The 13,900-nt window shown below is 36.0% G+C and overlaps 1 protein-coding gene across 1 annotated transcript; it reads right to left on the reverse strand.

Moving 5' to 3' along the window:
* Positions 1–9,787: 9,787 nt before the first annotated feature.
* LOC116121468 (thaumatin-like protein 1) lies at positions 9,788–13,519 on the reverse strand. Its single transcript, XM_031407423.1, has 3 exons — positions 11,866–13,519; positions 11,093–11,789; positions 9,788–10,720 (listed from the first exon to the last, which is right to left on the reverse strand). The coding sequence occupies exons 1-3, from the start codon at positions 11,924–11,926 to the stop codon at positions 10,585–10,587; spliced, it is 894 nt and encodes a 297-aa protein (XP_031263283.1). The 5' UTR covers positions 11,927–13,519; the 3' UTR covers positions 9,788–10,584.
* Between the last annotated feature and the right edge of the window lie 381 nt (positions 13,520–13,900).

Here is a 13,900-nt window from a genome sequence, read left to right on the forward strand (position 1 = left end):
ATCCCACAGCAACCCCACTGCCATGACCTGCTAGGTAAGTCATGCATGGGTACCTTTGCGCCAGTTGGAGAATCAAACTTGGGACTATGGATTGGACCATTTGCAACGGTTTGCCCTTACCGCTGGGCTACTCATATAAACCACTAATCATACTCATCTCCTCTTCAAATTTGTTGATAAACAATTTTCATATTTGCTAGCTTAATCTGGAGAAAAGCTTCCAAGGTTTAAGTCATGTAGGAATTTGTAAATATTGCCTTCAAGTAATATGTTAGTCGTAAACTAAAAGACAGAATAGAACAAGCAGCCAAAACAGTAAAGAAAAGGAGGTTAAAAGGAAATCGGATCCTCTTGTTATAGCAGTTCACTTTTTTTTTTTTTTTTTCTTTTTCTTTTATGATGGGATTGGAAAGGAAGCAAACACGAAATGGTCAAATAACTTTTACCAGAGTAAGAATAACTGAATAAGAAGGTGAAAGTGCAACAACTATTTAATAAACAAATTAGGGTTAGTATAATCAAAAGGGGTGAGGGAGAAATAGGTTTATTGCCCCCACTGAATATAATTTCACCATCTATTGAGCAAAGCTCTTAATGTTTCTGGCTAAGTTGTCCCTGGCCTCTTGCAGCTTTAAATTATCGAATCTTTTAATAAATATATAATAATATACACGTATGATTTAGAGTAATATTATACTTACAAAGACTCTATACAAAATAATTTATACGACGTGACACGATAGTATTCTTGCATTGACATATCATTCATTATCATTTAATATACATCTATTAAGTTGATTTTTATATTAATTCATCAAATCATATTTTGACAAGTCATTTTGCATAAAGTATTCGTAAGTGTAATATTATTCTATGATTTATACGCAAACATGCTAACTATATACTATTTGGTATTAATTTTGAATATATACAATTAAAACATTCTTGGGTGCTTTAGTTTATTATTTTGGATAGGATTTTGGGGATAGTATTAGGTTGTTGGATAGAGAAGTATTACGAGGGAAACTTTAAAAATTTATGAAAAAGCACTTAGGTTTACTAATTTAGTTAAAGACCCTAATATATAAAATGACAAAAACACTCCCACCACCTGTAGTGCCAGATTCCGGCCATCACAGCTGGAATCTGGCCAAAAAATTTCGTTACGACACAGACCGGTCCGATCTGTGCCATAACGCGTCATTATGGCCTTTTCCTGCCAGATTCCGGCCATCACAGCTGGAATCTGGCCAAAAAATTTTGTTACAACACAGACCGGTCCGATCTGTGCCGTAACGCGTCGTTATGGCATTTTCCGGCTAGATCCACCACAGATCTGGCCGAAAAAGGCCAGATCTACGACCTGCTGTGGCTGCGACAGCCGGAAAAGGCTGAAACGACGACCATCTTTGGCCATCAGTGACGGCTAAAGATATGGCCGTCGTTGACCGCAGATCTGGCCTTTTTCGGCCAGATCATATCCATTGTGGATCTGGCCGAAAAAGGCCAGATCTGGCCATTACCGGCTACTTCCGATGGTTGTGTGACTATTGTGATAGCATTATTGAGTGGTTTGATAGGAACTTTTAGGTATATTACTCAAGAGGTCCTGAGTTCGGGTCCCTCCTTGTTTGTTAATAGAGGTGGCCACTAAAACTCTTATTATCCAATCTGTAGTTCTAGGATCCCTGGAGGATTAGTTGAGATATGCATAAACTGACAGATAATTATCAGATAACTCCATGAGGAATTGACTCTTCATGCATTTCAAAATAAAGTCCAAGTAGCCACTACAGTAAAGAAAAGAAGAGGTAAAAAGAACAATAATGCTATGGACACCGAAAGTTTATTCCGAACAATGTGTCACCTGAGTCAAACACAGCCACGTAGCATATTAACTACTATTCCGCGAATGAATGGTCGTCTATCAAATATGGATGAACGTTCATGATTATTGGATGGCCGTTCATTTTAAATAGACTCCCGTCTATACGAAAATAACAATGGACTCCCGTCCATATTATATGGATAGGAGTATGGACGCGTGTCCATAGTTTAAATTAAAAAATTTTACATCCATCCATAGCATCCCTATTAGATGGACGCTCGTCCATCGACACTTGAGCAATTACAACAATACATAATAATTGGTACCTCACTACCTCAATCATGAATCTCAAGTGCCCACTCTAACAACTTCTGCGTGAAACTATCTCCTACTAGTTCAAAATTCTTTCTTTTTCTTTGTTCGACGTAGAATAAACTGAATAATTAACCCATTTCTCTTCCTCAAGTGTCATTATTTATAGCAACTTACTAATACACTTTCAAAGAAGTCTGGGAAATTCAAATTGATATTGAGGTACCTCAATTTGAATTTCCCAGACTTCTTTGAAAAATGAAAATCCAAGTGAATAATTAACCCATTTCTCTTCCTCAAGTATCAATGGACGGGCATCTATCTAATAGGGACACCTGTCCATAATTTTTTTTTTTTTTTAATTTAAACTATGGGTGGGCACCCATTCTAGGTGGACGTCCGTCCATATAATATGGACGAAAGTCTATTGTTATTTTCGCATGAATGAATCCATATTTAATGGACGGCCGTTCATTTGCGAAATAGTTGTTAATGTGCTACATGGTTGCGTCTGACTTAGGTGACACATCGTTCGGTGTAAACTTTTGGTGTCCATAGCATTATTGGTAAAAAGAAATCCATTTAAAGTTGTTCCTATGCAACAGTAAACTTTTCTTTTCATTGTGGGAAAGGAGGAAAGATAAAAATGGTTAAACCAATATTTTAAATAAATAAAAAAATTTAGCTTAATTATATCGAAAACGTTTTGTTTCAATTTTTTTAGAAAATTTTGAGAATTTATGACTATTTCATTATTTTATAATAAATTTCTGCATAATTTCAAAATGTATCCTTATATTTGCTTGTATTGTCGCTAGGAAAGTAGCTAGAATTTCTAATCAATGAGATCAAAAGATTTAAGTTGATAAATTTATAATAAAATATATACTGAATAAGTATACAAAAATGTAACCACAACAGTAATAAGCATATCATATAGAACAATATAACTTATAATCTTTCATCAACTAAGAAAGATAGAAGAAGAGATTTTTAAGTAAATTAACAAAAAATGAGCATTATCTTACTTTGTGACCTCCATAGGAATAGTTTTTTCTTGATCAATCCAACCAAAGGAAAAAGAAAACATGAGAGAAGAGGAGAGAAACTGAGGAAGAGAGAACGTGAAGAAAAATATGAGTATTTTCGAATAACCAGATCAATATAATATGAAAATATCTTAATAGGGTCAATAAAATATAGGTAATTTAAGTGGAGTCAAAATTGTTCATTGCTATATAATATATACCTATTTTTAATGATTTCATAATTTCAGTGGGGTCAAGTGACCCCACTGAGTATACTTTAGCTACGGCCCCCCCTAATTCTTTAGAAAATTCTGTTGTTTCAATTTAAAGAGGAAGAAATAAGAAATTTAAGACACAAAGTAAAAGCAAACCCTTGGCTTCTCTTCTCCTCATATTTGTGAAAATATTCAAGATATGACTTGGTTCCAAAGCAATCAGAGCCAATGTTTATATACGATGCTTTAATTAAATATTGTCACATGGATATAACAGCATCACAATCTGCATGTCTTAACGCTATATATCTGAAAAAAACTTTGTACAAAGTCACATGGATTTCACATTTCTTAGTGCTACTTCTGAAACAAGTTTTGTCCCAGTCTTCTTTTTTCTTTTTCAGTGGGTCAGCTCTGTCTACGTTTTTGTTATCAGATTGAAGCTCATAATGGTAAAGTTCGGTTTCAGTTACAAAAAGAAATCGTTTGAATGGACATTAATATTCTTGGTTATACTTGAATCCTTCCCCATCCATCCATGTCTTTTGAATTATCTTTAGGTTGAATGACTCATAATCAAAGACAAGCCATGAGAACTAGCACTGAATTAGAATTCAAAGACACTTAGACACCCCAGAGAGATTTTTATTTTTTTTTTATTTTTTTTATTTTTATGACTAAAGGTGTCCAAGCCAGTTTACGCATACCTCTACTAATCCTTCAGAACTGTTGGAACTATCGACCAAGTAAAAACTCTAGTGGCTATCTCTATTAACAACCAATGAGGGATTCGAACTCAGAATTTCTTGAGTAATACACCCAAGAGTCTTTATCGAACCATTCGATCAACCAAAGGTAATTGCCCTAGAGAGATTTGATTGAGTAGTGTCCCTATCCCCTTAGGCTTCTAGCTTTTTCGTTGGGTCAGGTTTGTGTATGTTATGTTATGAAATTAAAGTTCATCATTGTAAAATTTTTGTTTTATTGAGAAAAAAAAGGTTGTTTGAATGGACATATGTAAACGTTGCCTAACTCTTCCCCATCCATCCAAATGGACCCAGTTTTGAATTCACTGACTTGCTGGTAGCCAAGAATTTATAGTATATTAAGTTCGAGTGCAAAGAGCTTTGTCGACCCAATTCTTAACTCTTCCATCCCTTGTTATTTCGTTTATAAACAAAACAAAATCAAATCTTTTGCTAAAAGTTATGAAATGGCTATGTGAAAGTGGGAGACGTGTGGTACACAGTTGTAGACGACAAATTTAGAAAAACGATTATTTGAATAAACAAATTGTAAAATGTGGTCGAGTGTGACTTAAGTAGAGAAAGATGTTTTATCATCTCTAACAATTTAATTAATAATTAGGTAATCAAAATGAACCACACATATACCGATCATTGAGTGACCTAGTGGTTCGATATGGACTTTTGGTTATATTGTTTAAGAGATCTTGAGTTCAAGTCCATCCTCAATTGCTAATAGGGATAGTCACTGGAGCTCTTATTCCCCCAGTAATTCCAGGGTTCCAAAACCAAGGGATTAGTTAAGGTACACGTAAACTGGCCCAGACATCCTCGGTTATAAAAAAATAAAATAAAATAAAATAAAATGAACCACATGATATAGTGGAAGGTCTATCTCAACTAATTAACTATATATGTATACCTGCAGAAAGTGCAACATACTTGTACTATTTTGATTACTTGTTATTTGCTTATGTTTCAAGGCTTGTTCAGTTCTTCAGTAATGGTAATACTACATCTGTTAAGCATTTAACATCAAAATATTAGAATTCAAGTAAAGTTCTCTTCTCACAGTGCAATTAATATTGGACTTCCTTTATAATATAATATCTCTTGATAATGTGATGAAACTTATCAGAACCCTATTTAAGAATTAAGAGTACATATCAAAAAGGAAACGGTAATGCTAATGCTTTATCTATTTGTTTCGAAAACCAACACTTCTATCGCCATCCATGGCGATGCTTAATATGCCGTGTAAAGTAACATGTGGATAGAATTTGTAACTTTATCTTTTTAATAGGCATCAGCAGCAGCTCATCCCCTTTTTCGGTTTTTCTTTCTGCATATTGGATCGTTCTTTATTAAAGTTTTTCATCATCCACTACAGTGATTTTGTCATTTTGATAGTAAGGAGAGGACTTTATTAGTTAAAAGGGTTCATATATAGAATCTTTTGTTTTCTTTAAGTAATTTTTTTATTTGTTTAACTTATTTTTTTCAAATAGAACGGCTTGTATTATGTGAGTAATGAGGAAAAGTGGTTCTCACTCTCACACTAAGTTTGTAGTAAAACCATCATTGGATGGCCTAATAGTAAAAAAAACAAAAAGAGGTTTCCAAACTCTTGAGTTCGAGTCCCCCTCAAGTGCTATTAGGTGGCCACTAGAGAATTATCTGATCACACTTTCAGGGTCTCGGGGGATTAGGGATTAATTGAAATGCAAACAAGCTGATCCGAACACCTTAATGATAAAAAAAAAAAAAAAGTTTGTAATAAAGATTATTATTATGCCAACTAGGCATAAAATTAATATAGTTTTTACAAAGGAAGATTAGGAGGAGTTTAATACGACAATGCTACACGGTAATAAATATTATTATTATTATCCCAACTAGGCATATAGTTTTTACAAAGGAAGGTTAGGAGTTTAATACGACAATACTACGAAAGTTGGACGTGTATTAGGGTGATTTATAAAGGAGGTCAAAGGACGTATATCTAAGGTGGAAGCAAATATTGATTGGAACTTGGAAGAGGCAAAGTTGTACCAAATGGCTTTAGTTTCAATTTGCCTTATCAAGATATGGTTGCTTTCAAACTGCCTTTTTCTTAATTTGCTTTCTTTAATACTTAAATATATATTATCCTCTCAATTTGGTCTTAAGAATTTTCAAAATATTCTCCATTTCTGTGAATTTTGAAGCAAAGAGACAAAACAGCTTATGCAATTTAGATTCTAACAAAATGGAATCATGTATATATGGTCCATACGAATTTCATTTGAAGGGATTAAGTCTGTTGATGCATGATTTTGACACTAACTAAACGCACGTAGGAAATGCTTAGCTGACTCAAAAGACACATGTGTATGGGGGCATTGGACTGAATAAAAGACGAAGAATAGTTTTTAAAGTGGTTCAGATGCTTAAGTAAGTGAATCCTACGTCCACTAGTATAGTATTAATATATGAGATCAGGTCGCGTTCAGCGAGCTGACTTACAAGAGAGAGAAAGAGAGTATATATATACTATTCTAGACAGAAATTAGCTAATCTCATAAGCGGTAGAGGATCCCTCTATTTATAGTAGGATGAATTAAGGTAATGATTACTAAATCAAGGAGTGGGTCAGATTGCAGTGCAAATCCTTCCTTGCGTCCCGTTGTTTACCTGCTCGAGTGATTTACTCGACATTTGTAGGGATTGGACACGTGGATTGCTTCCAGCCTTCCACCAGCCTGGCACACACCCACTACACTGGCATGAGCATGTCACTTGCATCAGCGTGCGACGTGGCAACGTCTGAATGGCTGCTGGACTTACCTAAGCTCTGACCGCTTACGCTGACAGGGCTTTGCGTCAGCCCAACTTTTTCAGGCATAACAAAGTCATTTAATTTTAGCAAGTAGTTTCAGCATAAGAATACCCTGAAATTCTTAGAAAACTGCTACCGTTCTGATTTAGTTTGTACAGAATTGGAAGTAAACATATGCAAAGACCTGGTTCATATGTTCTTCAAGGTTCTGCAATTTTCTAATTTTTTAATGAGAATGTATAGACTCTTAGCCATCCATGACATGGAAGTCACTTGCCTAAAACTTTCTTGAAGATTTTAGCATGTGGGCTTGACAAAAAACAAAAATCAATAAAGTTTAATGGGTGCACCAATTAGCTGGGAAAAGTGAGATTTGATTCATACTTCAGTTTCAGAATACCAGTGAGCTTATAGCTTTTGTGCCATAAAGCCATGAAAATTTGGCGCATTTGTGGACTTCTCGTAGACTAATTGACAGAATTTCTCTGAAAAAACTTCAGCTTTAAAGACCACCAATAGTAATGGCTGCTTTTGGTAGCAGCCCATCAGGATATAATTTGCTTTCAGAAATTTTTTATTAGTCTAATTATCTTATCTGTTTATAGCCACCTTAATCAACGCTCGCGATAAAAAGTGATGATTTTTTTTGACAAAAATTAATAGTATTTGACAAGTTAACTCTTTTCATACAACGAGTTCTTCATGATAAGACAACTGAATACGTGTATGAAGTTGACAGATTTATGTACATATGAGAAGTAAAGCAATCTATTGCAGGAAAGATTGAGCGTATTAAAGAATGAACCAGGCTTTCAGTTTTAATATAGCTATAAACTATAATGTGGTTTTTTGCTTTCAGGAACTTATTGCAATAAAAACTATATCTGCATAGCAATGTTTGTGTACAGTTTCCCGTGAATTGTCAAACCAAAATGTAAAATGTCCTGTTCAAACTTTCTCTGGAAATTTTACTGCATATTATCAGAATTCACAAAACCAGAAAGAGCGTGTTTCTGCACAATTGTTCACATGTTAATGCCACTTTCATAGTTGGTCCTAACCCACCTCCGCTTCAGCTTATCCGCAATGCTTGATGTGAACTCGCTTATTTTCTATATTATTATAATTATAGTTTTTAATTTGTCCGGACGGAGATGTGAACTTGTTGATTTTGTTGTGTGGTCTAATATTTCACCATGAATGTATCATTGAAAATGGATATGATAGGAACAGATAGCTGATCACTTGAAATGGGAGATTTATGAACACAAGTAAAGAATCTTTGTATTTGAAGTTAAACGTCTGAGAACAGATACATGAATTTAGCACTATCTGATTGACCATGATGGGCACTATGATATACGCCAATCCTTCCAGAATCTGAGATATGTGTTCAGCCTATTGGATATGATGTATACTTCTTTTAGCCTTGACGTATGGATTGTCTTACCTACGATGACTCATTCGGATTGTCAACCTTACGGTTTTCTATTATGAGTATTTTGTAATAATAAAAAACCTAATGTGAAATAGAGAGTGAGAGAGTGAGTTGTCATTGTAATTGCGTCAAGTTCTGAAACTCAATAAAAATTCTCAGTTTAAATGTTGGATATAATTGCTTAATTAGAACGAATCAGAGTAAATAATTGTGTATTGTCTTTATGAAGAATTAATAGACATAGTAATGCTAACAGCATGCCATTGTTTGATGTAACCTCTTAGAAATTTATATGAGAAATATTTGTAGACGTTTCTGGTTGATACTGACTCCAAACATAAGGATATGTTTTTTTAATGTAATCACAATTTATAAATATTTTTTTAAGTTATATTTATTAAAAAACAGTTTTATTTATTACAACTTGACATTTCACTTATTTTTAGAATTTTTTTAAAGAGTTGTGCAAGTAGTATCCTAACATTTCTTATTGAATAATATGTCATCCTGGATAATATGATCATAAAAGTATAGTATAAGATAATATACTTGCAGGCCATGAAAATTTTAGGACTGTGTTAGAGGAAGGAGATGCAGCGAAGAGGCCAAAAGGAATGGTGGTGGAGCAAGTAAAGCTGAGTGGTTCTTTGACGTTGCATTATAATGGGTGCTTGAATTGCTTTTTGACCTTTAGATTACCGCATAAAAGGGAATATTAGCCTTTTTATATCTTGTTTTAAAATTGACAATCAAGCAGTTGTTGAAATCGGAATAAAGTTTTTGCTTCAGGACTTGCTTAAACATGATTAGTATTTGAGGGAATACCCAGCAGTAATCAACTCTTCTGTGATCTTAATAACCGTAATAAGTGGCTCCATTTGTTACGGAATAAAGCTCATGCATCTGATAAAAAGAAATGGATTATCCATACTTTGTTAAACAACGATTAGCAGTTTCAGGTAGACAATAATATTAATACTATACAGTACAAGCATTACAGAGAATAGAATATGGCTTTAGACATGGCGATCGTTATCGCACATCGAACCTGAAATTATCGGTTGAGTAAGAGTTTCAGTCATCATCCCTATTAGTAACCTCCTTTGATACCCTGAAACTACCAGTCGAGTAAGAGTTTCAATGATCACCCTTATTAGAGGTTGAGATAAATCAAATTCATAATCTCTTGAGTAATACATTCAAGAGTTTTAAATGACTACTCGGCCATCCAGTGATGATTATAACAATATTATAATTGCTAAAGGATTGTTCATTAATTTGTTCTGGACAGGGTAAACTGTAAAAGGACGGCCACAAAATGAAGATACTAATACTCAATTCAGTTCTTTCCATTAAAGAATTATATAAAAAAACTCGTACGAGAAAGATAGGGCATCCACCATATGTAAATAATAAAGAAACTTTGCAACTGTCACCAAGCAAAATGCCACTAGGAATATATACAAGAGAAAAGAATACATATATGAACTCATCATCTCTTCTCGATTGGCAATACTAGGCGGACGGTTGCTAAACCTTACACATAATTAATAATCACCTCCACCACTACTTCTCTAGTATTGGAAATTTGAAATAAGAAAATCAAATATTTAAAAAAACAAACTTCAATACGCCAGCGCCGCGTCATAGTTTGTGTCTTCAAATCAAGCAACGTGACTGCTGATGTATGTATGCATGTTTCATTTGTTTCTTCCTACGTCTCTCACCTGAAATTCGATTAAAGAATTCCCAGAATGGTGTTGCAGGCTAGTGTCCAAGCAAGTTGACCATTTGGGCCTTATTTTTGCCGTCCAAGTTTTGAGGCAAGCTGCTTGCACCATCTCGAAACCCTGCAGGACCCACTCAGTGGACCTAAGACGTTAGCCTAACGCTGAAAGAGCAAAAATCCCAAGCCCAAAAAAGTCAAAAAGGGAAGCAAAACAGTTCCCGAAGGTGACATTTTTTTTTTTTTTTTTTTTTTTTTTTAAAGGTAATGAGATGTGTTCAGACAAGCTTCCATATACTTCAACTAATCTTTTGAAACTTAGAAGTTGATAGCCGAGTAAATCCCCTCAATGGTCTTCCCTATTAGCAATCTAAGTAGATTAATGTCAAGACTTCTCGAATAATACATCCAAAAATTCTAGTTGATCACTGAACCACCTAATGGTGGTTTAGAGTAGCTAGTTGGTTGGCAAGTTACATGAGTTGCCACAACAACTTCCAAATTGTAGCTGAAATTACGATGATAGCACCAATGGAAGTAGGCGTTGAATGTCGAGAGCCGGCTGATACATTAGCCGCCGTCGGGAATTGGCCATTGGCGGACTTGACACTGCACCCACATGTCAAAATCACCCGGAGACATTAGCAAGGACGGTGCTTGATTTTATAAACGTTTTATTTAAACACATCATGAAAAATACTTTTTAAAAAATGAAACGTGGGAAGCAATATTATAGAACGAAGGACTAGAACATGTGCCCCATTTATAAAACCCCCAACCCCAACCGACCCAATAAGAAAAAATCTTGGTTGGCTACAGTTTGTCAACTCTTGCCACCAACCTGTCACACCCTCACAGTTGTATTTTGCCACGTTTTGCTTACTTAGTGAAATTAAAATTTCAAACAAAATTGATTTGTAACATCCTAAACTATAATCTGTAAACAAAAATCGTGCGGATTTAGATTGGAAAATGAATTACCTTGTGCTTGGACTAGGACAGAAAGTGATAGCATAATCGGCGGCGGCACAAGTGAAGGTACTTGTTCCATCATCGTAGGCATAGCTGTAAGCTGTAGGACACGCAGTTTTGAAAAACATGGAGTAAGAACTTGGCTTGCATGTATCTGGTGTTGCATATGCTCCACTACAGCAATATTGAGGATCACCAAATGCTTCACATGCGCTTTTACAGGCCACGTCCTCGCCATTCGCCGTTTCAGTAACCTTAAGCTCCGTCGGACATCCATTGTTCAAGTCCACAACACATCCAGTAATAGTACAGTTCCCTCCACTTCCACCTTGGGGTGTAACCAGCATGGGAAGGTTATAGCCGTCAACAAGACTAACGTCATAAAAATCGAGCCCGCCTGCACCGTTTAGAGTGAATTCAGCCAGGGTGGCAGGAGGGACTGCTCCACTTCCAGAGCATTCTGGAGTGCCAGAGCCACAGTCACCGGTTAGGCAAGTGAATTTGTTAGTTGTGGAGTCTTGGGTGCAGAAAGTGCGACCCCATAAACGTCCTGACCAAGAAGTAGGCACCGAGATTGAAGTTGACTGGCCTGATTCCAGAGAAAAGCCTGTGGTGGAAAGTTGTGCAGTTCCAGCTCCAGAAAGTATCCCTGGCCAGACTGTGTAGCTGCACTTGTTTGTTATTGTAAACGTTGCTGATAATGTGCCTATACATCAATTAAAATTACTCAATAACCAGCAACACTATATAACGAATAAAATTAATGATGCTTCTAGTAGTACCTGAAAGTAGCTGGAGAAGATATAGAGCAAATAAGATGATCGAAAACTGTATGCGTGCCATTTGAGTATTAGCAGATGAGGAAGGAGTTGGATTCTTGTTGCTCTCTGTTTTTGTTAATGTCGATTACGTTTTGGAGAGAGGCAGAGAGCTATAGATTCTTGTAATTTGAAACATTAGTATTTAAAGAGTGGAGAAGTGAGGATGCGGAAACGTATAGCAAGTATGGTGGGGTGGGCCATTAATTTATAGGATTTGTCGATTTGGACCCACCGCCCATGTTGGCCACATGCAAACACAGTCACGGAGACAAAGACCGCCTCGTTTAGGTCTAGCAATTGTTATTAAAGTCTCACACTGGTTAGACACGTTCAAACCTATAGGTTTGTAAAAGAGGGTAATTCTCACATTTAATAAGGTTTATTAGGTAAAAAATCAGACCCACCTCAAATCCTATCATAATATCATAATTAAGTCTAGTTTAATTGAGTGTTTATACAACGGATAAAGAATTAGACATGACCCCTCGTATGAGCTTGACCGTGTATGTATGTAGTGTACTCTTCTTAAGTTTCTTAGGAGAAGGGAAAGATAATCTCGCAAGTCGCAACAATGGCAGACTATAAAAACCATATAATATGAATAATTGAAGGTAACATTAAAATAGGCTTTTGGTGTTCTGCAAAAGGATATGACGCATTGGGATTCAGTATGCTCTGAATTTAAATCCCCCAAGGGACGGCTCCAGATTCACATATGGATGATTATTAGAAACTAGATAGGGACAAGTGCTGGGACATTTATGAGATAAGGTAGAGAAGAAAAAAGTCAAGCCTTTGTAACAGAGAATATGTCTTATTGCTTTAGTTCGATATCTTTGGCTTCAATATTCCAGCAGGTTGCAGCTTCTTTTATTTAATATTTGAGTTATAGGGCATCGTATTGGCTTGGAGTGGGATGCCAGTTGCCAGTTGCCACTGCCCTCTGGTGCTAATTGAGAATGAATATGGTAAAAACAAAGAGTAAACGACATATTCCCACCCAAGGTTTGATAAAATCTCAAGTTAGTACCATAGGTTCCATTTATTCCAGATTCCCACCCTTAAAGTGACGAAAAAACGTTTGATGTAACGGTAAAGAGATAAATTGGTCATTTTACATCGGCGATGCACGTTAGCAGACCATCGCCTGTAACAGTCCTCCGACGCACATTATCAGCCGACGTTCTCGATTTTTTTGCTCTTTTTCCGGCGATTCTTCCACCCAAAATCACATTTGTCATCACCATTTGACTCCTCGCATCCTTCCCTACAAAACCCCTAACCTTTCCAGCCACGGCAGCTCACCGTTTGCCGTCCACCACTTCATCGAAAAACAGCCGATGAACACGAACTCTCGACCGACGAATGACTACGAAACGGTTGTTGGGGACATAGGGGTTTTATAGATTTGGAGACGGTGGTTGCATTGATGGTGTCCAATTGGATTTTCGCCGTCGGAATCCGATGAAGAACACCAAAACCCTAAACCTAACGGCGCCGGCGATTAGAGGGGCAAATGAGTCCGAAAGCAAAGGGGTTTTGGACGACGGACTAGGGTGAAGGCGATGGAGGTGACCAGGAGGTTTGACGTCGTCGGAAACAGCCTAGATCAGGCTGTTTCTGACGAGGGTGTGTAGTGACCGAGGGTGTTTTTGATATAATTTGAAAATAAAATGATAAGTTATAATTCTACTAATTTAGGGGTTAAAACATAATTTATTAATTTAGGGTTAAGGGCATTATGGTAATTACACACTCTAAACCCTAAAAATTCATAACATTGTTACTTTATAGGTGAGAATCTGGAATAAATAGAACTTATAGTACTAACTTGAGATTTCGTCAAACCTTGGGTGGGAATATGTCATTTACTCTAAAAACAAATAACCAAAGGCCTGACAATCCCTTGTCCCTTGAAAGGAATGAAAAGGCTCCTTACTGTAGTTCTTTAAGTTACTTTATCTATCTAGTTGTTAAGTCGTAGTCAATATGGTAT

The sequence above is a fragment of the Pistacia vera genome, unplaced genomic scaffold, assembly GCF_008641045.1.
Source record: "Pistacia vera cultivar Batoury unplaced genomic scaffold, PisVer_v2 Contig986, whole genome shotgun sequence".
Lineage (NCBI taxonomy): Eukaryota > Viridiplantae > Streptophyta > Magnoliopsida > Sapindales > Anacardiaceae > Pistacia > Pistacia vera.